Below are 26,755 nucleotides of genomic sequence, written 5' to 3'. Positions count from 1 at the left end.
GCATCAAGTGTGAACCCACCTGCGATCAATTCGTCTACTAGCATGACGAACGAACGAGGTATGAATTTTCTTGTCCACGTCTTGACGAGGCATTGTCTGACAGCCTGGAAAAGGCGGAGTAACTGTGGGTGGACCTTGAAGATTTCTACGAGTCTGCCAGGGTCCTTCACTGGTCGAGCCGATCTCAAATCCAACTCCACCGCCCGGCCAGCTCCACAGTGGTCGACAGTGGTCCTCCATCCTCGCTTGCGTTGGCGCCGCGGGGAAGTGCACTGTGTACTCCGCCAGCAGCGCAGCCTGGTTCCTGGCTCGTGTCACGCTCCCCTGCATGCGCAAGCCTTGTTATGTAGGCTCCACGTCAACCTCACCATACTGGCTTGCCTACCGACGGCGTAGCAGCGATAGGCTTCCCGATACTGGTGGTGGCTTATGTAATGTGTCTACCTTGACCAGGACGAGGGGGCTTGCGCAAGGATTTCGCCCTTTGGAGCTATCACTAACTCAACCTCTCCCTTCCTCAAGCACAATGCTGTTGGTCTTGATTGGATGATTTTGGTTTGGGAGCATTCGCTCGAGGGCATCTCCTCACCCTCGGGAGACACCCAGTGGTTCCACCCACCTTTACTCCAGTTATCATCTCTGTTCTGCAGGGGAGGAGCGAGAGTTTAGGTCCGTATGACCAATGATGGACCCCATGCCCATCTCGCTCAGCCTTGTGTCATTGGCCAAGGGGTGATCCCATCGGTGGCGGAGGTTGACTTGCGTGTAAGGAGGCACAGGCTTGGATATGGGCAAACTCCGCCTTTCTGTACTGCCCACTCTCATGCAAGCCCTCGCCGTCTTTCCCTGACACTCGGCGAGACTCAGATGGTCTTCCATAGATAGATCTGTTCTTCAACCTCCTTCAATGCCTCTACACCGCTAGTCACGTTGAACGGTTGGCTATAAGTCCCGATCTCTCTCCCAGCTCTTCACTTTGTTACCCTGGCCCGCAGCTTGGGATCCTGTTCAGCCAGCGTTTGTTGGAAAACAGGATCAATTGTTCACAACCTGTTGGATCCGACGACTCGGTAGTGCCAACGTTACCAGCAGGTTGATTTCCACCTGCTCTGGTCTCAGGTCGTGGTGTTGCCGGTGTCTCTAGAGTATTTGAGGTTGCCATTGTCTCATCTCCGTAGTCGCAGGGCAGGCAGTCAAAGGCCGGAGTATGCTTGTTCTTGGAGCGAGATTGGCAGCTGACATGCGAAATGACATCGACTCAGGGGTGCACGCCACTTTATATAGACGCCCTTGAGCCATTGGGAATAATTACCACGCAGCCCTGGTTGCTCCAGGAACGATGATCCCTGGGATTCTACTGGCTTTTGAGCAGCCATCGGATGCAATTGAGCCATGAGTTGCTGCAGGGGACATATCAGGCCCTTGTCCATGTTTTCGGTCATTCCGCACAGCATGAATCCAGCGTCATGAATGGCTCACACCAGCTGGTCAACAGGTCGCTCTGGTATACATGCAGCCCAGGAGGTTGGTGCGGCCCTAAGAACCTTCTGCCACAGCCCTCCGACCTGCCTTGCTCCACTTCATTCCGCGCCTCGCCCTCCACGCTGTTATGTCTTTCGTGGCGTATATTTTGGGTGAGTTCGGTCATCCTTGTGAAGTTCTCTTTATCGCACGATTTCATACATGCCTTCTGTTGAGAGGCAACAGCTAAATGTCCCTCATGGACTGGTAGCTAGGCCAAGTCGAGTCTGTTTTGTCCAATTACTTGACGTGAATTCTTCGTCGAGAAAAGCTTCTAGGTACCACTTCTGCCCGTGCTCTTCGAGGCATGTGTCGCAAAAATGTTTACGTGCCTTCTCCACCTTCCTTTGACAGTCTCAAAAGCAGACGCAGACATGCATACTGGTGGGTGAGGATCGGGGTTTGGCATCGATGTTCTGGTAGCGATGAGCCTCGAAGCATAGCATAAGAGACCGATCAAGTTGAGAGAGATATGGTCCTTCTCATTGAAGGACCCATACCCTAGTAACAAGAGCCGGTCGTACAAGAGGACTTTCAAACGCGTCTTCTCCGATGAGCTTATCTTTATAAGTAAAGAGCGTGATTCTGGCTGACCGTGCAAATGTTGGTAATTAGGGGGCCTAGGTTCAAAGATGGACAGCAGAGAATCACCAAGCAAGGTGACGGGTGGTGGTCAGCACTCAATCAGCACTAGATCAACTGGGCCGGCAGAGGATGACCCGCTGGCACAAAGCGCTTTCCCTGAGGTTGCATTCCCGTACATATTTCGTGCCTTGACTGCGGTAAGGTAATTACGCACCACGGGATAGAAGAAACACTGTGGGCAAGATTACGTGCGGTCTCGCCGGGCTCAGGGGTGCATGAGACGGCGCCCCGTCCACCTAGCCATGGACAAGTAGATTCAAGTCCCAATCAAAACTATTTAGGCCACGCCAGGGCTATGGAAGCCGTCGCCAAGTTGAATCTCCACACACAATCGACAAGAATCAGAAGGCAGATCTATCTCGGACGCAATGAAGCCCTGGCAACTCACAGCGTCCGCTGCCCTGGCCAAGATTCAGAGCGCCGAGTTGACCGTCGAGGCCTACACCAGGTCGCTCCTCGAGCGTATCGAGCAGCGCGATGATGATGTGCGAGCCTGGGTAACGCTTGACAAGGACAGAGTGATCCAGCAGGCGATGGCACTGGATCAGGTGCCTCGAGCCGAGAGAGGCCCTCTCCACGGCTTGCCGATTGCAGTCAAAGATGTCATCTACACGAAAGGTATGACGAGAGGAATGGAAGGATAGATGGCCGAGGATGGTCGAATACTTATCTTTTAATAGATATGCCAACTGCGCACAACTCACCTTTGTACGGTGGGAGCTTCCCCAAAGTCGACGCTGCATCTGTCACGATCCTTCGCCAAGCTGGTGCTCTGATTTTCGGTGAGTCCCAGCTTCGAGGTGTTCTGTTTCCTCTGCAAGCACTTCTCATGCTCACCATCTTCCGCCAGGCAAAACCACCACCACCGAATTCGCAGCCACTGGAGTTGGTCCCGAGACCCGCAACCCGCACGACCTGGCCCGCACGCCCGGCGGCTCCTCGACCGGCTCCGCCGCCGCCGTGGGCGACTTCCAGACCCCGATCGCCCTCGGCACCCAGACTGGCGGCTCCACCATCCGGCCGGGCTCCTTCAACGGCATTTACGCCTTCAAGCCAACGTGCGGTGCCATCTCCCGTGAGGGCCAGAAGCTCTACGCTCCCAGCTTCGACACTCTGGGCTTGTTCGCCCGCTGCGTCGACGACCTCATCCTGTTGACTGGCGTGTTCGCCGTCGAGGACGACAAGGAGAGCCGGTTTCGCGGCGTTGAGGGCGAACGGTTCGCTATTTGCAAGACCATGGCTTGGGAGCACGCCGGGGAGGGCACCATAGCCGCCTTAGAATGCGCCGTTGAGCTACTCCAGGCTAACTGCGCCATCGTTGAGGAGCTCGATCTCGGCCCCGAGTTTGCCAGCCTGCCCGAGTGGTACGACATCATGCTCAGCAGGGAGGGTGGGACAACCTTCCTGCCTGAGCACCGCGTCGGCAAGGAGAAGCTCCACCCTACACTTGTCAGCCATGTCGAGAACTCGGATGGCGTCAGCCACAAGGCCTATCTCAAGGCATTTGACGGGATCGCGGCGCTGCGACCTCGGATGGATGAAATCGCCAGCCGCTATGCCGCAATTCTCACACCGAGCGTACCAGATGAGGCGCCCATCGGTCTCGAGAGCACTGGAAGCTATGTGTTCTGCAAGATATGGACGGTAAGGTCTACCTCCCCGGTCGGGGGGTTCATGCAAGGGTGGGAGATGGCGAGGAACTGACGGGAAGACAGGCGCTCCATACCCCCGTGCTGAACGTCCCAGGATTCAAGGGCGCAAAAGGCCTGCCGATTGGATTGTCCTTGGTTGTGCCGCGGTACCAAGACAGACAACTGCTGAGAGTGGGCAAGGCGGTGGGCCAGATCTTCGAGTCTGAGGGCGGATGGAGACGGCAGGTCCACCGCGCAGATGAAGCTTTAGAGAAGTGATAAGACAACCTTTCTGGTACAGCTGAGGTTACTGAAGTTCTGAGACCCGCATCTGACCGCCGCTGTTGATATCCCTCTATCATGATGAGCTTGGCTCGTGGGTGACTGCCCCGTGCCCAATCTCGTCACACCTGCCCCATCCAGTCTACAGCCCCGGAGGGGAAGAGGAGATCTGTGCTTTGGGTCCAGGTTGTTCAGGGATGGGTGAGTCAATATGTAGGTCAGACTTGAGAGCTACGTTGGCCCACCAGAAATTGGGGCGGAAACGGGGAACAGAGGTCGTCAATCCCGGATGTTTAATTGACTATTGCCCACGTCCAGTGATCTTATTGGATTGGATTGGAGCTGGATCCGAGGGTCGCTCCAATCCACTCCAGAGGTGAAGGCGTGCTGCCTCCTGGATATCCAGAACCGATCCAGATCATATTTTTACCCTTTTGGGACGATTAGTAAGCCGCTGAACAAACCACGAGGATATATGATGTAGAACAAGATGTCACATCCAACAGACCAAAACGTCATACGTTTAATCAAACCGGAAGGAAGGTCTTCCGCTGTTCAGACCCGCTGCCCGGAGGTCCGAACTTCCAGTCAGAGGTTGGTATCAGCTACCTTATGTCTCCCAAAAAGCAAGTTCTTCAACACAACGGCCCTGGCGGCCCTATGTATAAGAAAATCGACCTCTTTTCAGTCGTTAGAAAAAATCAAGAGATTTTATCCCTACGATCCAGATCCATCAGAAATTGCGACACAAGATCCCATGACACTAGCTAAACCCTGAGCCCATTATGCTCACCAGAAGTGTTCTTCTCCAATATATTTGACTCCTCACAACCATCATCTCCACCGCCGTCTTCTTCCCCTTCTGAATCCCGCCTACTGGTCCCAGCCTCATCCCTTGCTTCGTCTTCTATCAAGCCGATACTAGAGTTATCAAATGCCTTCCGCTCTGGGCGTCCATACCAAGCCCGTAGGCACTCGCTGGCTTCGGTTACGTCCATCCGAAGTCGTGAACGACGATCCGTAAGGAGGAGCTTGGCACTGCTAAATAAGCGCTCGCACTCATCCGACATGGGAGGCACGGCCAACAAGTCCAGCGCCATACGAGCTAGGTCTGTCTGCGAGTGATAGCGCTCATTCCAGTACTGAATGGGATCGAATTCTTCGTCATCGTTAAGGCCGATAACGTCAGTGGTGATAAACTCGTTGTAGTGGTCCACCGAGGGTAGTTCATGACTCAATTTAGGGTCGGACTGGCGTAGTTTAAGCCGCTTGTGGTTCCGAACCGAGGTGAACGATTTCTCCTTTAATTCTGGGGCCCTAAAGACGTGAGTACGAACTGGGGCTCCGCCGGCAAACTTTCCTCGATATTCCTCAATCCAGAGCTCTTTGACAGCCCCGACGGCTGCCTGGATCCAGGTACGCTTATCATCGCTGTCATTCCAAACCTGATGGTACCACTGGTTCTTGAGGGTTGGATTCAACGATATAGCGGCGTAGTAAGCGGGCGATTCATCAGCCTTGTTGTAGTACTTCTCGCATTTCTTCCAGGCAACTTCTGCTGCCGCAGCAAGCCAATTATAGTCGTCGACTTCGCTTTGGGTATCCTGCTGATTCGGGCCACGCTTGCGGAGGGCATCGTCAGCAAGTTGTTCAAATTTTTGCCGAGCAAGTTGGATTTCATCAATTAGCCAATCCAACGATTGAAACTGTAGACGCGAGCGACGCGGTTTCCTCCATGTTTTTGCTCGACCTATCTGTTGCGCGTTGGGTGTTAGAGAAGGTGCGCGTCTCGTGGTGGTGTGCGACGGGAGGCTACGTCACAACCACCAATTTAGGCTTAGATCTGGCCATATCGGGTTAGACCATTGGAGCTCCAGGAGCCTGTTGCCAATCAATCCAATCCAATCCAAATTTTGGGCAACATGAAATCCAATCCAGCCATTTTCTGTCCACTCCAGTCCAATCCAAATTGCCTCCAATCCAATAAGATCACTGCCCACGTCTGCTCAGCTTCGTAAACCCCCGTCAACCGAAATCATAGGGCAAGGCATCGATAAGGCCGGCTTTGAAACAAACATCGGACCTTTACTGGGATCTCTCTTGCGCCGCGTCCATGGCCCCAGTCCAGCCCAGGAGCAGTCTCATCGTATTCGGTTGCCGGGTCATAAGGTCACTAACCTCGTCCGCCGTGCGCTTGATGAAATCCAGATGCTCCCTCTGTTGATCCAAAGGGGAGCCATTTTCGTAGGCTAGCTTCGGTTCTTCCGACAAACATCTGTAGTGTTGTCCAAGGATGGCTGCATCAGATGCATTTCTCGGGTTCTCAACCAGAACGGCGTCCTTATCCTTGACGGACTTGAACGAACAGGAAACCACATCCAAGTTGCGAAGGATAGTCGAGCCAGCCCATTTCTAGAGGCTAGAGTTGTTTTCCCTGCTGAAAAAAAAAGCCATTTGCCCAAGACAAAATTCATAATACCTCCATGCAGACAGACCACGATTATAGGGGTGCCTTTCCGCCCAGACTGCTGGTGTTCAGTGTGAGCTTCTTTCGCACCCACCGAGCCAGAGTAGGAACTTTCCGGCTCCGTCCTTGATCTCTTCCGGTCTTGGGGCAACTTTGAGACCTTCTAGCCGGGATTCAAGAGAGTTACGCTCATCGGGTTCGCCGTCCACCCAGACCGCACTGCTCAATTTGCGCACGATCAAACAGAGAGAAACTGGTTCTAGAGAATTACTACGACTCCGTGACCGCAAAGAACATGGGAAGTCTCACTATCGGCTCCTTTCGATATAAACCTCAAAAGTTCGTCTACCTCTGGATGAGATGTTCCCACGGGACGGGTTCTCGTTGTTCCTCAGCCTGGCAAGTACCTATGGGCTGTGTTAGAATATTGGTCGTGTGGGTCGAGGGCCTTAATGGTAGGACTTCAAACTTTAATCTTGATCCTGAAGTTAACGAGGAACTCTCAGTTTCTTCCAACATGATGTCTCTAGACCGATAATGAAAATGCGCTTTGCTGGTCCGCTGTGGCCCCGCCGCTTTATTTGCATCTGTTGAATGCGAAAAACAATCCAGGTAATCTGCACTGAGGTACATGGAGCGATGTACTGCCGGGCGGGATGTCCATGCCGCTAGCCCATTTCGACACTTGCGTGGTGGATTTTGGGGTTTTGCAACAGTCGCCCCTATAGCCTGCCGTAGTAGCTGCCGCGTTCGCGACGATATGGCTGCACCAAGGGAGTAGAGGAGGTCCTCTATTGTAAGTGGAACTAGTCCTGGCCTAAAGATAGTGCGAGAAGGTTTGCAACATCCTATATCATAGCAGTCTACGGATACCACTTGTCCCAGAAACTTGTACGTATAGGACAACGATCAAGGTTTTCTCCCCCAGATAAAATAGACCGGGAGGTAGAGATGAATTGATGGATCCTTGAGGTCATTCTTTACCTTGGCCACAAACACCTGTATTTCTTCTTCGCTCCAGCCGAGTATGCGTCCAAAGACTCCGGGGGTGTAAGAGTCAACGAATTTGAGCTCCTGAACAGACTGATATCTCCCAATCTCCTTAAGTTTTGGATCTTTAGGCCACTCGCCAATAGGTATCTGTTCTCCGTTATTGGTATCTATATTTCAAAGCGACATAGCTTATGTAGGAAAATATGACAGCTACTAACCTTGTGAATTTCTTGTTGGATATCCACAAATCCTGCACCTTTCAATTGTTCTTTCCATTGAGGTGCATTATCCAAAGGTTTGCCAAACTTCGCCGCGCCCTTGCATATAGTCTTTATCCAGAACTGGGCATTTGCGGCCCTTTCAGCTGTGTCATCATCAGACATGAAACGTCCATAACAAGCCTGCAGCTCAATGTATCCACCAGGGACCAAGTGTTGGAACGCTTGCTGGAATAGTTGATCGTCGTTGGCTATACATCCTTCTAATTCGCGGGCATGTATAAAGTCAAATGGTTTACGATATAGCCATTCTGACTCAAAGTCGTCAACTTCAAATGTACAATTGGGCGGCGTCCTGTATGACAACTGTTATTAAAATCCAACATAATAGAAGTGAGAGGAAGGAGCCTCCGGACCATTTAGGTTGTATTGGGCTTAAATCAGTCCCGAGCACTTCTGCGGACGGATGTTCACTAGAATCCAACGTATCAGAGGTCTGTTAGAAGTCAATGTAAAGCAGCAGCCGCAATAGAATCTCACTCTGCAAAGTCCATTGCCCAGATACCAGTCCCGGTACCAAGGTCAAGTACACGCTGGAGATTGTCGCCAATAGGAGCAAGGTATAGCTTTCCCGCAAGTACCAGACTATATATGTGATGTACTAAATCCATTCGGTCTTGCTCTTCGTCGTCATTTGGCTGCAAATAACAGTTAGCTTATTTGTAGCATTTTTTCACAGGTGCTCTTTGGTAAATACCACTAGATAGGAGCCCGCGCGAAATGCATGGTATCGACGCCCGTTCTATAGCGATGTTAGTGCCTAGCAGCACTTCTTCTCCAACACTAACCTCGTATCTAATCAAGCATGCAATTACCAATTAGAAAAGTTTCTGGGCATTGCGGCGAGTTCGTGCATAACCTACCTGTAGTTCACAACGCTCGAGTTCAGAGATGACAGATAGCTAGTAGATCCATCTCTAGAAAAACCGTCAGGTAAGATTGGTCAGGATTGGCTCTAAACACTCACGAAGCATTGTAGGTAGAGTCATTATCGTGCAAAGCATCCTAGAAAAACTGCGTCAGGATCACTGTACATTACTTGTCCAAGTAATTACTTACATCCACCTGCAAAGGGTTCTCAGCTAATAGACCCTGCAATTGCGTCGCTGGAGTCTGCGGGTCCTGACCCCGCTCCTGAGTGGTTTCTTCAGCCATATGTTGTAGGCTGCTCTTGATAGTTAAAAGCAATAAAGTCCGGGACCACTGCGAAACGCCAACTCCCCCTTTTATTCTTTTTCCCCACTCCAATTTCGGCCAGCTGTGATCAGGCCATGCTATTACTGACTAGTATACATGCAGCGGGCCGCCAGTCAGACCATGCTCAAGACCAGATCTGGTGGAGTCTAATCCATGAAAGCAACATTGATGCGGCCTTTAAAGAACGTTGTAGACCAATAGGAATAAGAGCCGCCCCTAGTTACCCCGCCCCATTCCAATTGTCGCGCAGAGAGTTTGGAGACCAAGCGGAACGCCACGAGGGAAGAGTGTGGGCCGCGTCCCATACCTCGAGCACCCCGATTGGCGCCTGATAGAGGGAGGAGATTTTGGGAACGGTCAGGTTGCGGTTGGGTTCGAACTGCTGCTGGAAGAGTGGTGTTGGAGGGAACAATTGGTTGGAAATGGAACACGTATATGCGCATGCACGCGAGTCGGGTGACTAGTGCCCTTCAGAGCCTATCAACCAATCATTAGCCGCTCAGTCATAGCGGGGTAATGTGATGTCCAAATCAAGATCGGCGATTTCCTGATTTGGCTTGATGGTTTGGCTGGATGGTTTGGCTGGATGGTTTGCCACAGCCAATCATATCGAAATATGGGGGTTAGGGTCCCAGGTGAGTTCAGGGGACAAAACCTCTTAGAATTCAAGCCAAAGTGAGATATATTATAGAGCAAGAAAAATCTAGCCAAATGCACATAGTTCCAGATTTTTCGCTATCTCGTAGAGTGCGCTGGAAAGCAAGTTCGTGCGGAAGCTGGCGGTCGTCGTGGTGCCGGCCTGGTAGCCATTTCCAATTCTTTACCTCGATTTTGTTGGCGTGGTTCAGGCTGAGGTAGATCGTGCGGCAACAAGGTGTACGCAACACTTTTGCAGGAAATACAGACAACTTAATTGCTTTTCAAATAAGTGTTTACGATCACAAGCATGACTGATCCTCGTTCAATTTCCGCTTCACTCTGGGCGACACTGGAATTTTCAAGTAGGGTTAGAGCTTTGGCCTTACCTGCGTTCACTTCTCCCCGCGATCTTGTCTCTAGTGACTACCCAAGTAAATGCGATGTTCGGACGGCCAAAGCGTTTTTGGCGCATGTGTTCCGCGAGTGGCTTGCTTCCTGCCGGATGGCCCAATGGGTTGTTGTTGCCGGCGAGCTCGTGAGCTTCCATTGGGCCAAAAAGTTCTCTTTCCACGCGCTACCCAGCCCCCGCGCAGCTTAGCCATAGCCATAAGCATGCAAAGCAGTCAATTTGGCGTCTGATTGCAGGCAGGCGATCAGTTTGTGTCGGGGGCATAGGGCTATCTCAATGGCCCTTTCGACACGCAGGCAGATTCAGAGCTGAACACACGCTAGAGAGCTAAGAAGGACTTGCGTTCAGCTTTGGATGGTCACTTTCAAACGAGACAAGCAAGACGTTATTGCCTAGAAGAACATGCATAAGCAGTGGAGACCGCGCGGGAATTGTGGTTGGAGGAGGACGGAGTCAGCGGGGCATTGTAGCGAGTGCGACCCGAATGGACATCACGCCCAAGGCTCATTGCCTCACTTGTGGGGTGGCGCAGGAGCGCGTCGCTCGCATTGGGACCCGCTTTCCTTTTTGCGCAGCCTGGACGACCAGATCGGCGCGGAGCGGGCCGATCTTAGAGCCCGGCTGGGTGATCTACGTTATCTCCTTTCCCGCGGAAAGAGAAAACTACGTCATTGCATTGTCGGTGTTGGTTGATCGAAATCCTCTCCAGCCTAATACGAAAACCCACATATGGCTTGTCTGACCGGCTGCAGCCAAGACTCATGAAACCAATGGATTGCGGTATTTTCTCGCCCCAGCATCGCGGGAAATGCATTGTGCCACTGCTGCCTGGCACCCAAGCCAGCACCAACAGCAGGAGTGTGATGCACTTTGCTGTCGTACTGTATCTGCACATTACCTTGGCCGTCTGAAAGCGCGCATAGACGTTACATTTGAAGGACGTGTAAGCAATAGTAATGACCAAGAATCCTCTTTGCGTTGTTTAGAACGTGCGCCAAAGCGGATTTTAGGTCCGGGAGTTTGTCGTCGCTTCAGTCAGTCATGTAGCCTAAGTAGCCGGGCTACCTAAATTGTAAGGTGGGGCTCTGACCACAACAACGTGTCCGCGTTTACACTAAAAATTAATTGCCGTCTGCCAAGCGGCGAAAGACATACGCTCAGGGGCCGTCCGAACACCGAGTAATCAACTGCGAATAGTAGCCAGAGGCGCAAGCGCGTCATGCTATTGGTCAGTAGGCTAAACCCAAGTCGCGCCTACCAGCCAATCATCGCGCTCGTCCTGATCCAAACACGTCCGGTTCCAGCAGGGCGCGAGCGCGTCACGCCATTGGTCAGTATGCTAAACCAACTTGGGTTTAGCCCACGCTGGAGTTGAACTCGGATGGTACTGGGGTACTAGGGACCACTCGAAGATATAAGGTCCTAAAGGTCCTTAGATTACAAGAAGTGAACATCAATAATAATAACCATCTTTTATCAAGTGCACTCAGCATCACTGCGCAATCCAACAACATGAATCGGATACCTCCGCAGACGAGCTATCATTAGACTTCAAGCGTCCAGCCAAGCGTTCGCGCTCCCCGGAAAAGCATGCTTCCACCATCGAGTCCACTCCGACCCAGCATGACCCAGATCAGAGATGCAAAGATATTTTACCCGCGCCGAAGCCGAATGCGTTTAGGGATGGGAGAAGGTTCAACCTCACTCCGACAACACAAGACGAGGAGTTATAGAAACGGTATGAACGTGTTGCGATGGGGCATGTACTATGATATGGCACCCTCTACGGCGCACGTATTAGTACGCCCTTGATTGGAGGTTTCGAGCGAGCCAAGCTTCCTCCAAACCAGTCTCTCGGCTCCAACGTTCAAAGTCGGAGGATGAAGCATGGGTAGGAAGGGGAAAGATATCCGCGTCCGGGGGCTTCAGTCTTTGCAGGCGTGCTCGTCTGTTGGCCGAAAGCACACTTATGTCTAGGGCATTCGCTTCAACGATAAATGAATTCGTTATTACTGAGAACTGTTTCCTACGCATAACCCAACGCAGCCTTCCAAGGCTCAGCCTCATCAGTGTGGTGGCTGACCTGCATGGCTGACTTTGACGAGCACCTGTCGTCAATAGGAAGTAGTGTTGAAGTGACCGCAGAACATTCCAATCACCAAAGCACTACAGTTCGGAGCAGGATAGCCCCCTTAGAAATCATTCAAGAGTTTAGAGCCTACCCTTCCACCTCGAAAAGTCAATGACAAAACAGCCAGCTTGGCTGGGGCTTTTCTACAGACCGGAAGGAGATACCACAACGTCTCGTACGTCATCACTGTTGCTTAGAGGATCTCATTGACCCTCTTTTACACGCCTCGGAAATCGAGGTGAAAGGTTTAAGACTAGTGTTGGATTGACCGCTCGTGTGGCGGCACAAACCTCTGATACAAAGATATCCTAGCCTTGGTCAGATGACTAGAAAAACCCCTCTCGAGAAAAGAGGGGGCCGGAGGCATCCTAGATCAATACAATAATCATCGTCTTTGGGCTCCACAATGCATTGATCCCTATCAGTCTGATCGAATTGCCCGTATCGGATCCATCAACTAGCTAAATACTCACTGTCCTAGCCCCAGAACAGTTCCGGAGTAGTGCCTACGCAAGGCCATTAGCTTAGAATTAGGGTGCACTCGGCCGACAGCCTGAACCATCCGTTAGCACTTAGCTGCCGCCAATAGAAGTGTTGAGGTGACCACAGAACCTCCCATTTAGTGCTCAGGGATGGTGGTCAACGGCCAATGCATCACGTGCTCCCGCCCCAGTCTTCCAGAAGAGCAGCCCTGGCAGCTCCCAATGCAGAACCGTACTCTCCACCTCTGATGCCAACATCTGCTCCACGATCGAGCAACATTTTCAGGAGCTCTTCGTTATGTTTCCAAGCTGCAGCTTGAAGAGCTGTGCCGTAAACCCCTCCGCGACCATTTACATCGGCCCCATGATCTAGAAGCGCGAGGGCCGCCTTGCTATGGCCCTCTACAACAGCAGACTGTAAGGCGGTGCCATATAAGCCGCCACTGGCACTAGTTTTGACACCACACGCTAATAAGAGTTGAAGAACCTCTTCGTGGCCATTTTCAGCAGCCATTTGTAGTGCTGTTCTGTTGAACTCCGTCTCTCTAGCTTCGATATCGGCATGTCTGTCTAGTAGAAGCTTGACGACTTCCTTGTGGCCGTTGCCTGCCGCGAAATGCAAAAGAGTCTTCCTCGACTCTCCTGGGGTACGAATGTCTGCGCCATCATCAAGACCTAGCCGAACAACACCCTCGTAGCCGCGGGAAGCAGCTAAGTGAAGGAACGAATTGCCGCGCTCATCTTTCGAGACTAGCAGGCTTTTCTCTCGATCCAATATAAGGCGGACAGTATTTTCATGTGCCATTTGGCACTTCCGATACTTATACTTCGCTTGGGCTTCTTCGTCCATCTCTGTGAACCACAGCCGATCTGCAAAGAAGGATAAAAGCTTCTCACTCGTGAGATATACTGCAGAATGCAATAATGGTAGAGCAAAGCCATCGTTCAAGCTGGCATCCTTGTCGAGAAGGCAACGTACGACCTCCACATTTCTGGTAAAAGCAGCAATTTTGAGCGGGCTTCCTCCAAGAGCTTCCCGGGCGTCAATATCCGCCCCCTTTTCGATTAAGCACTCAGCAATCAGGGCTTGATCCTGCTGAGCGGCAGTATGTAAGGGGGTGAAGCCGTCATTGTCTATTGCGTTGGGGTTGCAGCCGTGATCGAGGAATAATCTGACAAGGTCCAGATGCCCAGAACCGACAGCATGATGTAGTGGTAGCCGCCCTTGTTCATCGGCGGTTTGATAAGATACTCCCGCGTCGATCAGCCACTGAGCAATTTTAACGTCCCCGCTTGGAACCGCAAGGTGCATCGTAGAGAAACGAGAAACCCCACGGGAGGACTTCACATCGGCTCCGTGGTCTAAGAAAAGTCGCACGATTTCCTGGTCCCCTATCATGATGGCCCAGTCTATTGGGCTATCTTCTGCATCGTGGCCATTGGGATTGGCACCACCCTCCAGCAGGAGACGAACTGTTTCGGCCTGCCCGGATGCAGCTGCTTCTGCCAGTACTTTATGAACGTGCTTTGCCATCTCGCGGGTGATCGTGTAATTCTCAAGCAACGGGCGTACGCAGGCTCTGTGCTTATTTTCGATAACCCAATTAAGCGCTTGAACGTTGTCGAAGTTGCCGGCAGTAATGTCAAAGCCGGCACCACGTAGCAACTCCATTGCGCTTTCATAGTCGCTCAAGTTGTGCGATAAGGGGTGGGATGGCAATGTTGGAGCAGAGCATGTGTAGCCGAAGTGGCTGCAGCGGTCGCATATCTCGACTGGCCATTCCCGTTTCTTTGGCTCACACTGTGAGCCAAACGTCAATATTTCCGTATCTCTATCTCATGAAGTATGAGTCGAGCTGCAAAGGGTTGACTGACCTTCTGCCTGTCTAAGCGACAACGTATGCACTTGGGTACGGGTCTAGCGGGCATCGCGCGATCTCTGCCGTTACAGCGGCTTAAGGTATGGGCATTCACGTGATAACTAGTTGCGAGTAGAGGTCAAAGCGCACACCGATGAGGTGCCACCAAAGCAGCGTCAACACGGCCAGCGCGGGCGGGTGGGGGAATATATACCTTGGCTGCCCGCGGCCACGCCTCTTGGAGTCAAGGGTATGATGAAGTGGGCCCCCACCAATAGGACATCCTTCGCTCTTCCCGCATGCAATTCCTACCTGTGGCACTTCACCTTCGCACTTCAACTTCAGACCTCACCTTCGCCCTTCAGCTAGCTTATAAGACTGAGCGCGCACCACCCCTTCCAAGAGTTCATCGACCATACAACCCCGATCAATCATGCTACTTCGATCGCAAGAATCTCTCTCATAGAACAAACTCCTTTTCGCAGCATGGGGAATGAGTCGCCAACAGTATCTTACAGTAAGGAAGTTCCTTGTCCTTCTATCACGAACTCTGCTTGCCCACCCCCAACAGTCGATGTGTTTTTGCAATCGACCTTCCCTTCTCTGCTCTCCCATGGTCCAACCCCTACCCACCTCGTCCGGTTCACCGAGCCAGACACACTCATTTCAGCTCTGCATAAGCTCAAGGTGAAGCTCATGCCTGAGTTCCTGAAGCGCCGGACATTTCAGCGCCTCCTATTGACCGCTTTCGGGAGAGTCGATGTGGGTACCGCCATGTTGGTGGCCGATCAGGTACGTACATGTTAGATCCCCTGTATACGTCACACTACGTAGCTACATCCATGCACCTGAAGTGCCACAGTGTTGGGAGCCTCCAACCTTCCACGCGTTATACTGTACGTAAAGGGCTGTTTTGACTAACAGACAATCGCGCAGAACCCCGGTCTACCCCGGGCTGACCGGCCAACAGGTGGGTACATACACGGATTTACAGAGGCCAGCCTCTTGACTCAGATCTGGTACACGAGTTCATCCTTCGCAGGAAGCCAGAACGCCTTGCAGTTGGATGTCCTTCGCCGACTTGCGGACTTGAAAGTGGCCGCTTCTGGTTCTCAGGGCCGTCATGAGACGGTAGTACTGGTGGTGAGGGTCACGCCGAACGAAGTCAAAATCATACTTTCCTTACTGTTTCTGGCGTTTGTGCTAAGTGTGGTAATTGGTACTTGTACATCAAGCTTAGGGAACGGATTGGCGGTCGCATCTGCGTTGTTTGCTCTTTTCTCATCTATTCATCCATTGTGTGTCTTGATACGAGGGCAGTTGAAATGAATTACAATATTGTTGGCACCTAAGTGTAATTATGAGTGTGAGAGCTGCTTTAGCGTCGCTTTAAAAAAGAAATAGCTCACTCCAATTGATCAGGGCTGAGCGGCGTGGCTGGCTGTTCCACATATAGTAGCGTTTGGCTGAACACGTCAGCGTCAGCGCTCCACGCGAACCAAGTTAGGATCAATCGGTGAGCGATCGATTTGTAATCCCTTCTGCACGGCTAGGTCATTACCCCGCTTCAACTTTAGTGGCTCCGGAGCAGCCTCTGAACAGCCCCGGAAGTAGATGGAGGTCCTCCTGCCCAGAAGCCTTATGGGCCGAGGCTCAAGCTCGACGCCCTGCCACAGACAAAGACGCGTTGCGCGTGTTAAACTCGTCACGCCCACCACCCTTCTTTACCCTACCGCTGTCTTCCTCTGTCCGCTAAAGTACAGCGCAGCTAAGACGACGGTCCTTGCTAGCCTTGAAAGCCTAACTGGTGGCCCACCGTCTCGTTAGCCGAAACAGTAGGACCAACGCTCGCACTCGTCCGTCAGCATCTATTCCCCACAAGCGTAACATCCTATCACGAGATTAAGAGCAGTACATTGGTCTTGGAACTCGTAGATTAACTTGGACAGGGCTTATTGATTAGCAAGCCTGCACTGAACGCCCGATGGCTCTGTGTCTCGACCGCTACGTGGTCAGCTGTCCGCCATTAGGCCCCTGTCTACGGAGTAGCGTGTGCTCAAATCTGCCTTGCTTAAGACTCCACCTCTACTACGGCAGGCTATAGGGGTGACTGTTGCAAAACCCCAAAATCCACCACGCAAGTGTCGAAATGGGCTAGCGGCATGGACATCCCGCCCCGCAGTACATTGCTCCATGTACCTCAGCGTTGCTGCTTCCAGGGTAGGAGGCTGAGCGACCTTCGCTCTGCTCGTCTTGGTACAGCTGCTGTCCGGATTTCATGACCATGGTAAACGAGAACTGTTTGGTGGAGGAAAAAAAAAAAGCGTCTCTCAATCGAATCCGCCTGGAAAATATCAATCACTTTGTCAAGACTGGGCTTGGAGTATTGCGTTGTGCGTATCAGTGTGCTAGCCAGCTGTATGTAGACTGCTGGCCTCTATTAAAACATTGCTGCTGCAGGCGGAGGCGTATGGTGGCACATTAGGCACGGTCCGCCAACGGTCGAAAACCCAAAATCGCAAATTTTCATCGCCTTTAAATATAGGGCTGCAGCCCCTATAGCCCGCTATAAGATACAGGGCTCTAGCCACTATAGCTCACTATAACCTGCAATTTTTCCAGCAGGCTACAGTGGCTCCAGCTCCTAAGCTTTATAGCAAGCTATATCTACACCAGTGAGCCTCCTACTAGATGCAGGGCTGTAGCTACTATAGCCCGCTGTATTAAAGAAGGCTGCAGCCAATGTAGCCCTGTGCAAGAGGCAGGGCTGCGGCTGCTGTAGCCCGTTGCGTGGCCCGTTGCACGAGAGAGGGCTGCGGCTGCTGGAGCTCAGTGCGAAAGTGAGGGCTGCAGCCGCTAGAGCTTGCTATATTATAGTGGGTTATAGTGGGCGAGGTGCAGTCACTATAGCTCGCTATAAAATATAGGGCTATGACCACTATAGCCCGCTATAAAACATGCAGGTTATAGTGGGCTATAGTGGCTGCAGCCCTATATTCAATTTTCTAGAAACTTTGCGGTTTTGGGTTTTCGACCGTTGGCGGACCGTGCCTAATGTGCCGTAGAGGCGGACTCTCAGAGAAGATCAACGCGCGGGCTCGCTGCTAGTCCGCAGTACATTTTCCATGACGACCCAAAGTACTCGGATGACCACGGGGCGGGCCGCCTACAACGGAGTGTGCAAAGAGCGACTACTCGAGAGGATGAAGGCGAGAGGGATACCAGACAGGCTGGTCAGGTGGATGGACGCCTTCTGCTCCGGGCGAATAGCCTCGGTGGTGGTGAACGGGTACACATCTGAGCAGCGGGAGCTACCCCAAGCAGGTCTCCCCCAGGGATCGCCTCTGTCACCGGTCTCGTTCCTCTTCTTCAACGCAGATTTGGTGCAGAGAAGGATTAAGGCGGAAGGCGGCTCAATTGCATTCGTGGACGACTACTCGGCCTGGGTGACCGGCCCGACCGCGGACGCGAACCGGGCAGGTATTCAGTCGATCATTAACGAAGCGCTTGAGTGGGAGAGACGCAGCGGCGCAACGTTTGAAACGGACAAGACGGCAGTCATCAACTTCACGCGAGTCACCGCGCGCAACAGTGACATGCCATTTTTGATCAAAGGGAACGAGGTCAAACCCAAAAGCAGCGCAAAAATTCTGGGAGTGGTTATGGACGCGGGCCTGCGGTACCAGGAGCACATGGCTAGAGCCGCCGCCAAGGGGCTCACCGCCGCCATGTGTCTGAGAAGGTTGAAAATGTTGTCACCGAGGGTGGCGAGACAACTATTCGTAACGACAGTCGCGCCGGCGATGGACTACGCCTCCAATGTTTGGACGCACGCTCGCCGCGCAAGAGAAGCTGCCTGGCTGAACAAAGCGCAGCTGGTAGGGGCGCAGGCAATTACAGGAGCGTTCCGTACTGTAGCAACGGCGGTGGCCGAGGCCGAAGCCAGTATCCTGACGGTAGAGGAACGACACAGACAAGCCGCAACAAGATTCTGCATCAACCTTCGGACCCTTCCGAAGACGCACCCGCTGGCAGCTTTGAAGAACAAGGCAAGCAAGCGATTCATATCACCAATGCAGAAGATTGTCTCGGCGGTGGGAAGCGTCCATACGGATCGAATGGAGGTTGTCCACGAGTATGCGTTGGCGCCATGGACCAGCCGCATCCCAGTGATGGGCGAGGGCGACCTAGCGAAGGCGGTCAAGGCACCAAACGACGTCGAGGGCATCATCATAGCAACGTCTAGCTCGCAGAAGGGCGGCATTGTGGGAATGGGAGGCGTCGTGTGCGACGCAACTCGCAACAGCGCAGGCGAGGTGGTTTCCAGCTATTCCGTCACTATCGGGCCCAGAGATGAGCAGAATCCGTACACAGCGGAACTAGCAGCAATAGCGATGGCGCTGAAGTGCACGCCGGCCAGGCTTCCTTTTCGGGACGTGACGGTCATGACGAGCAACCGCTCGGCCGTGGAAGTGATCAGGAGGCCTCGGCAGCAATCCGGTCAATGCACTATCCGTCAGATATACGACCGCACCAAATGCCTTCGGAAAAGAGGCTGTTCTGTTAGGCTCATGTGGGTGCCGGCTAAGGCTGAAGGTTTTGTATTGGGACCGATGGCCAAGGCAGCAGCGCAGAGAGCTACCAAAGCAGAGTGCATGGTAGAGACACCGTCGTACCAAGCAAGGTCTACAACACTTCGACTGGCGCTCCTCCAACAACGGCAGAGTGGGCGACTTCCGGAAGGGGTTGGACAGTACTCGAAGCGCATCGACAAGGCGCTGCCGGGCAAGCACACCCGTGCACTATACGACTCGCTAAAAAGAAAAGAATCGGACGTGATAGCCCAGCTTCGCACCGGGATGATGCGACTGAACAGTTATCTTCACAGGATAGGGGCAGCGGAATCGGACATATGCGATTGTGGACAAGCAGCAGAAACGATTGAGCACTTCCTCTTCCGATGCAAAAAGTGGAAAATGCAACGGGAAGCCATGTTTAAATGCTCACGAACAAAGATTGGGAATTTGTCGTTCTTCTTGGGAGGAAAAGCTGCGTCGGACGACGAAAAGTGGAAGCCAAACATGCAGGCCGTGCGTGCGGCAATCAAATTTGCTATCGCGACAAACAGGCTCGATGCGGACCAGCGGCATCGGCAAACTAACCTCTAGCGTGCGACTATACTAACAAAAAGCAGCCTCGATTTTGGCAGACCGTTCTTCAGCTGCCGAGGATAGGATGCTGAACACTTGCAGAATTTGGCCTTCAAGCAGGCCTGTCATGGACCAAGCAGCGACGAGGTTGAGTAGCAAGCGATGAGACGACGATCCGTGGGGCTTGGGGTGTCAGGTACCAAAAGTTCTGAAATGTGAACTAGATTGTGTCAAGGCCCTATAGGGACTCCCTCCGGGCGAAATAAAATCCATCCATCCATCCGTAGGTGCACGGACCGTGGGGAGAAAAAAAGGGCCGACAGAACACAAAAAATGACAGAACACAAAAAATGACAGAACACAAAAAATGACAGAACACAAAAAATGACAGAACACAAAAAATGACAGAACACAAGCACAGCCTTTGTACAGTAGTAGGATGGCGGATCCGACATAGCCGGAAATCGTGGTCGGCCCTGACGCGTCTGGGACCCAGCGGCCACGTCGCACGAGAACGCTCAGCACAAGAGCTCGAGAACCTCGAAGTGCAAGAGAAGGCTCCAGAGAAAAGCTCAGGAACGGCGAAACGGGCAGCAACCAATGCCACGCGAACCACCTCGAGGAGCGCGAACGATGATCTCCAGGAAGGCAGAAACAACGCGGATTCAGGTGCAGCAATGCTCCAAAAGGTGTTTGGAGTGTTGCGAATCCTCAGGGATGAATTTGGCAAACAACAGGAAGCGACACGAAGCATGATCAACGACCAGCAAAAGACGATCCGAGAGTTGCAGCAAAAGCTCGACGAATACAAGCAAGAGATGCAGGACACAAAAGCCCAGATGGCGGAAGAGTTAAGGCAGGTCCGAGGACATCTGGACACCCATCCTGAAGTGTCCAGCAATGACCATTTCCGCCCAAACAAGTCCGCAAACATCCTACGCCGGAATTGCCCGGACGCCGCCCACAGCCAGCCCAGCAACGTTCGCACCCTCTCGTCGATGAATACCACACCATCAGCCTACAACGATTCGTTATTCTGCACGATCGATATGTCCAGAGTGAGCAAAGAGGAAGGGGATAAGATCACGGCAGGCACAGTCAGGAGTGCAGTGGAAAGAGAGATGCGCACCTCGGACGACGCCAGTTGGAGGTGCCGCGCCGTGACCATGGACCTGAAAAACTCGAACCGCATCAGGGTCGCCTGTCGGGACGAGGCCGAACACCGGAGAGTTAAACAAGCGGTGGAGAAGGCGAAACTCGCGCCCGGAGCTCGCGTGCTGCGTGATGAGCTTTACCCGATCAAGGTGGACAACGTCAATCGCACAGCGGTTCTGGACGAGAACGGTGAGATCCGAATGGGCACAGCCGACGCCTTCGGGCAGGAGAACGAGACCACGGTAGCTAAGATTTCGTGGTTGAGCAGGAAGGACGTGGTGAAAGGCATACGGGTCGATGGTCGTGTACCTTACCAAGGGCGGCGACGCAAGGAGACTCCTTCCACGCCGGCGGAGAGTCAGGTTACACCGGAGTGTTTGAGCGACGGCGACGGCCGGAGCAATGCTACAACTGTCAGGAGGTTGGTCACAAGGCCTTCCAGTGCAAAAACCGCCAGAGATGTGCCAGGTGCGCTAAGGAGGGACACCGGCACGACACTGCGGCGAGAAGATATTGAAGTGTGTTCCCTGCGGAGGCCCACACGAATCGTTCAGCAAGAACTGCCCTAAGCTCTACCCTGTAGCGAGTAGGACGACCCGGATGCGATAACATTCCCCCGACAATACTAACTCCCGAGTAACCCTCCCACGCACCCTCGTGGCACGACAGCAGGTCTCGCTTCAGCGGCCGAAGATAGGAAACTGAACACTTGGAGAATTGCCTTCAAGCGCACTTGCCACTACTTACTAACCCCACGAGGCCCCGCCGAGGAAAGGACAATGTGACATGGAAAACATTGGCATTTGGATAGATTCAGGGCTTTTGTAACACGAGGAATCATACGAAGGGCATACGGAACATAAGCTAGGGCCCTATGAGGTTTGGTCCTCCCGGGCGTAATAAATTCCATTCCCATTCCCATGACCCGCGACGCCCCACTTCGTCCTGTTGTTGAATCAGGACCAGCTGTCCCAGACTACCCGCTGTTCTATCTACCCTGTGTTGTGCGCCTTCTGTTGAAGAATATTGATCTGCTCTCTGCTCTGCCCCTCCTTCTGTATCGTCTTCCAGAATTATTGTTATCGCTCCTCGTGTTCCGGCTCCGTCGGTGCCACGCACCATGTATCGTGTCTGCAAACCTCCAGTCTCCCCCCAGCGCTCGGCTTCGTCTGTGTTATCTGTCCGTGTTCCCCCTGACTCGCGTGTGCCGTAAACCGTGTCTGTGTATTCTTGTTGCCTCCTGCTGGGTTCCTATGTAGCTGTGTGTTTTCTCGTCTGTCGACCAGCGTCGCCGTCCATGGCATTGGCCCAGGCCAAGCTCCACGCTGCACAATGCTCCATTCGGTTCGATTCGTCGGATTACTAGGCATGAGAGCTTCTGCATGTTGTTGGATTGCGCAGGGATGCTGAGTGCACTTTGATAAAAGGTGGTTCTTGTTGTAATGATTGTAATTATTCTTGGTTGAGTTACCATGATCTCAATGAGAGGCCCTTTGGGCCTTTATATCCCTGAGTGATCCCATCTAGGACTTTGAACCTTAATCGTAGGACTTTCAAACTTTAATCTTGGTCCTGAAGTTAAGGGGGAACTCTCAGTTCTTCCAACACTGCACGAAGGTCCGCAGACATTGTCGGCTGTCGAAGGGGCACCAGTCCTTCTCCACCAATGCGGACAGGGGACCAATCTGTCTGTGATCTGTAGTATTGTGTGGCATCGATCGTAGCATGCCTGGTGTCTAGTGCTTCCTTCGCGCAGAAGATGACGCCATTCTGTCCGATGACTCGTCGTCGTTGGACGTCGCAAACTTTGCCGGGATGACAGGCGAGCCCGATAACCTGTCCGTGGCTGTAGTGTTTGATATTGGTCGTTTGGGCTCGGTCGTGGTACTGGGTGGAGTTGACCTGAAGCTCGCCCGCCGTGGGCAGCGATGCTGTTGTCCATTGACGTGTCGTGTTTTGTGTCGTGCTCTCGAGTGTTTCGCGCTCTGGGCCCGCTCTGTGACCACACTTGGGCCTCTACGGGTGTCAATTCAACGCTGGGGGAAGCATTGCGATCCGTAGAGGCCTTTGTGGCCACAAGCAGGCGTGTTTCGCTCCTTTTGGGGCTGTTGATTCAAAAGTTTCGTTCTCGCTGTTTGTTGAAGTTTTTCCTTCTTCCGTCTCCTGTGTCTGTCGCCGTTATCTGACATCCGGAAGGTGTCACATGACCCCATGCCTCCCCCTCATGACCCCACTTTTCCGATGGGTAGACATTGCCTGACTTCTATGTAGCCACCCCAACCTCGTTATTATTTGCCCTTATAGTTTGGTGATTTGTTTTCCCGGGCTCAATATCTGTGACAGCCCAAATACCAACATGGACGGCCAATCGGTCTCGTCCTACCTCGCATACAAGCAAGACACGAGCGCCTTCTTGTCTTGGCTTGGTTCCGCCTCCAAAGTGTGCGGTTGGAGGCAGCCCAAGAGGAAAAAGGGTGCTACGTCAGAGGTGAAATCGCCGGTTCTTACCCTCACCCTGGCTGACAAGGGCTCTCAAAGACTGAAAGGCAGAGCGCGAAAGGAAGCAAAGGAGGCCGCAGCGGCAGGTGCCGGCCAACCAGGAACCACTCCTGCATTTTCGCGCTCGGTAACAGTGTTGCCGAAGCGGACCTTTACTACAGCCGAGTTAATTCAGCAGATTGAGCTGGTTAGCCAGGCTGATGCAGCACAAAGACCAGAGGTGCTGATGCCAGTCGCTGTCTATAAGGCTCTGCAACGTGCAATCGGGGCCAGAGAGCGCTTTGCAAGATGGTATCGACGGACTGGGGCCAGCAGCGATGATTCCATGGAAAGTCACGACTATTTCACCGGTATCCTGAGCAAGGCCCTCATTCTTCTTCGGGGCGTTGACAATGGTCCCGGCCATGCCGCCGCCCATCCTTCAGACGGCAAAACAAGCGACATCAACTTCATGGCGTGAGTTCTGCTGTTTATCCCTGCATCTCCGTCTCCGTACAATGTGAATCACCCATCTGACCTCTAGCAGGAATATGTTTGCGTCTCTTCAGGTGGAAGACACGTCTGAGGAAACCGACGATCAAGCCTGCTTTAACAGCCAACCTGCCTCGCCTAGCGCCTTAACAGGAACGGATAGCAGTGTCCAGTTCGGCATCGAAGAGGACAAAAAGATGGCTGAGATCGACTTTGCCATCTTCTCCATCTTCGAAGACGTACACCGCCTTCGCGCTGAGACGCAACGGATTTGGGCCCGACTGAAGGATGGCGACATGAGCCTCATTCAAGCCACGCTGTCCCTCGCCGCGGTGATAGAGCTGGTGCGACGGGCCGAGGAAGAAGCAATGCAAGTGGTGGCCTCGCACACCACACCCGAATACTTCGCCGGTGCTTTCAGCAAGGGGTCTTACCAATTTTTCGTGGGAAGGATCTACAATTCCAAGGCGCTCGGCAGAGAAAACGAATATAGCGTGAACGATAAGGAGCACGCAATTGTCATTACGCCTTTCGACGAATTTGTTCTTCTGCCTCTTGGCCACACACTGGTCAAGTTCCAACACTTCTGGTTCAGAGATCATGACCTCACGATGCCCGTCATCCCGCTGCCTCCTCTGAGGATGGATTACAAAAGCGCAGCCAGCCTGCTGGATGATCCTCGATATCGAAACTTTGAGGCTGAGGATCAGCTTCTGGTTCAATTATGCCACGAGATGAGATTCATCGAGGACATCCGAAAAGGAAAGTTCTTACACCCGTACAGCCTGGAAGACAAGGAGGCTATCAAGGACTCAATTTTACCGTTTGACGACTTCTTTCACAGTGCTATTCGTCCGATCTGGGATCAAGGACTAATCAGCATGCCGAGTGCATTCGCAGCCAGGGCCATGGTGGATATGTACGAAATTTGCGGCCCATATCTCAACGGAAGCCAGCTACTATCAAAAGAGGCCAGACCATACACAGAGCGGTTTGGCTTTGCTCAAGACAGCGATGAGGTCGTTGACATGCTTGGTCTCCGGGACCTCATCATACCACGATTAACAGACACCCGACAACTGCTTGCCACGCTCTGGCGGAGATCAACGAATGACCTGACTCACGATTCATTTTGGCTTAAGCACAGGGAAAGGTTCGGCGAAAGGATACAGATTGCACGAAAGAAGATGGCTAGCGGCGGAGGCGAGGGCTTTGAGAAATTTCGACCCAAGGACCACAAGGTTTTGACTTCCAACCCCTTCGATGATCAATGGGCCGCTACTTTCACTGGCATTTGGTATCATGAGTCTCCCAGCTTTTTCAGGGACACCAACCTCTTATGGCGGAACAGCCCTTTTAGAGGTTGTATCTGTAACTGAACAGGCTGGGATCGCTATTGCTAATGAGAGCATGTCTCTCTTTTGTATGGCACATATATACGTAAGTGTCCTAAACCTACCTCCTTGAACATACATTGGTAGTAAATATTGAGAAGGAATAACTGACAATACCTTAGAACGCTGCAAGACAGCTTGGTGGACTGGATATATATTGGCCAGAGCTGGATCGCGTTATGGAACTCCACGCCGCGGCTCTTTTTGCCAACAACGTCCCTACAACACCACAAGTCATATTTGACAGATTCAAGTACCGGATTGGCATGGGAGCACGTTCGAACTTTTCTCGCTCATTCGCGTCCTCGTTCTCCACAGGGGGCAAAACCCCGCAACCGCAGGGCCCATGGATGCTCCGGCCGACCCCGACGTCGACCACGATTCGAGAGTTTTTTGATGCGAATGCCAGCCCACGCTCTCTCCCGAGATTGGTTCACCAGCTAGAGGGCCAAGCCTCGCAGCAGAATCAGTCTGCACCAGAACAGTCCCGCCGGAAGCTTCGAGTATCCGCTACCCCCTCGGCCTTGGCAACTGGGTCTATCGCAGGCACCAGCCAGCGGCAGATGACCTTCCAGCAAACACTCCAGCACTTTGAGAAGTATCTTGACGCTGTTCTTCCCGACATGCGGCTTGATTACATCACATTGACTCGCACCTGTGATGGCCTGCTTGACACTCTGCGTGCCGAGCTGCTTGCCAAGTTCGACGTCTCGTACACGCTCAAGAACGGGCAGACACGCCGCTCTGACGACATGCACAATGCATTTGGTCGGGTGGAGACCGTCCTGTGCATCTTCCAGGAGACCGCGAATGCTGCAGACCTGCACGAAGCGATGAAACGAAAGAAGTATAGGGGCTTGGATACTGAGATTTCGCCCGTGGGCAAACAGCTCGAATACGCCGCCGAGTTTTTGAGGCTACATTTAACATGGGCTAGCCGAAGCGGATAACGTACCGTAGTCACAATATCCCGATTCTTCTAGTGGTACGTTTGCAGAGTAGCTTGCAGGTACGGAAACAGTCGTTTAACATTGTCGCGGTCCGGCTCCCTGATGTGGCTTGGCAGCGTTGAACCGCATGGTACGGAAGGCTATATCTTACACTGGGTCAAAACCCGTTTTCCATCGATTTTAGTCAATACAAGGACCCCACCCTACACCCCCATGTTCCCACCCAACCCCGGTATATAGATTAATTCACATCGAAACCTAACTTACCCCTTAATACCTGAAACGGAACAAATTTGTGTGGGTGGCCCGGCCGAGGGCGAACGGCCACGTAATTCCTCGGCCACTCCCAAGCGGCGTCGTCCGCGCACATTCACCATTCAACGCCATGTACGGAGTACCCCTTGCAAAGTGGGGCCCGAAAAATCAACTCTACTACAGTTGATATTGTTATTGTACAGTAGTAGGGTATGATCAGCAAAGCATTTGGACAATTTGTGAGGGTCCCTGGCGTCTCGCCCACCACGTCAAATTTTGTTTAAAGCCATGTCTCCAGTCATCCAATCGTTTGATGTAGTCAACAAGGTCTCCATTGATTGACGATG

General features: G+C 52.6%; 5 protein-coding genes across 5 annotated transcripts; 3 read left to right on the top strand and 2 right to left on the bottom strand.

Moving 5' to 3' along the window:
* Positions 1-2,534: 2,534 nt before the first annotated feature.
* BGZ61DRAFT_364468 (amidase signature domain-containing protein) lies at positions 2,535-4,076 on the top strand (the record flags this gene model as incomplete). The annotated part of the gene is given in 4 exon segments (XM_046241523.1): positions 2,535-2,784; positions 2,847-2,952; positions 2,967-3,810; positions 3,864-4,076. The coding sequence occupies 4 exon segments, from the start codon at positions 2,535-2,537 to the stop codon at positions 4,074-4,076; spliced, it is 1,413 nt and encodes a 470-aa protein (XP_046098387.1).
* Positions 4,077-7,084: 3,008 nt separating this feature from the next.
* Positions 7,085-8,994, bottom strand: BGZ61DRAFT_460835 (S-adenosyl-L-methionine-dependent methyltransferase). The gene is made up of 8 exons (XM_046247066.1): positions 8,877-8,994; positions 8,785-8,822; positions 8,692-8,734; positions 8,515-8,559; positions 8,298-8,455; positions 8,174-8,230; positions 7,758-8,112; positions 7,085-7,686 (listed from the first exon to the last, which is right to left on the bottom strand). Exons 1-8 carry the CDS (start codon positions 8,970-8,972, stop codon positions 7,456-7,458), a joined length of 1,023 nt encoding a protein of 340 aa, XP_046098386.1. The 5' UTR covers positions 8,973-8,994; the 3' UTR covers positions 7,085-7,455.
* A 3,853-nt stretch (positions 8,995-12,847) lies between these two features.
* On the bottom strand, positions 12,848-14,347 carry BGZ61DRAFT_364159 (ankyrin repeat-containing domain protein; the record flags this gene model as incomplete). The annotated part of the gene is made up of 2 exons (XM_046241497.1): positions 12,848-13,366; positions 13,658-14,347. The coding sequence occupies 2 exons, from the start codon at positions 14,345-14,347 to the stop codon at positions 12,848-12,850; spliced, it is 1,209 nt and encodes a 402-aa protein (XP_046098385.1).
* Positions 14,348-14,698: 351 nt separating this feature from the next.
* BGZ61DRAFT_460815 (uncharacterized protein) lies at positions 14,699-15,905 on the top strand (the record flags this gene model as incomplete). The annotated part of the gene is made up of 2 exons (XM_046247065.1): positions 14,699-15,326; positions 15,471-15,905. Coding segments are annotated over exons 1-2 (694 nt in total), but the record flags the coding sequence as incomplete, so codon positions are not given.
* A 7,290-nt stretch (positions 15,906-23,195) lies between these two features.
* BGZ61DRAFT_521976 (uncharacterized protein) lies at positions 23,196-26,382 on the top strand (the record flags this gene model as incomplete). The annotated part of the gene is made up of 4 exons (XM_046252518.1): positions 23,196-23,794; positions 23,865-25,050; positions 25,193-25,249; positions 25,326-26,382. The coding sequence occupies 4 exons, from the start codon at positions 23,196-23,198 to the stop codon at positions 26,151-26,153; spliced, it is 2,670 nt and encodes an 889-aa protein (XP_046098383.1). The 3' UTR covers positions 26,154-26,382.
* Between the last annotated feature and the right edge of the window lie 373 nt (positions 26,383-26,755).

This window comes from Ilyonectria robusta (genome assembly GCF_021365365.1).
Source record: "Ilyonectria robusta strain PMI_751 chromosome Unknown BGZ61scaffold_25, whole genome shotgun sequence".
Classification (NCBI taxonomy): domain Eukaryota; kingdom Fungi; phylum Ascomycota; class Sordariomycetes; order Hypocreales; family Nectriaceae; genus Ilyonectria; species Ilyonectria robusta.
Note: the sequence above shows the minus strand (reverse complement) of the source record. Positions and strands in the feature narration are given on the sequence as shown.

What these genes read in the sequence shown, in the direction of transcription:
- BGZ61DRAFT_460835 (XM_046247066.1), bottom strand. Translation starts at nt 8,972, where the DNA reads ATGGCTGAAGAAACCACTCAGGAGCGGGGTCAGGACCCGCAGACTCCA. An exon ending in CATCTCTGAACTCGAGCGTT is followed by an intron (nt 8,560 to 8,691) that starts GTGAACTACAGG and finishes ACATCGCTATAG; the next exon opens with AACGGGCGTCGATACCATGC. An exon ending in TCCAACAAGAAATTCACAAG is followed by an intron (nt 7,687 to 7,757) that starts GTTAGTAGCTGT and finishes AACGGAGAACAG; the next exon opens with ATACCTATTGGCGAGTGGCC.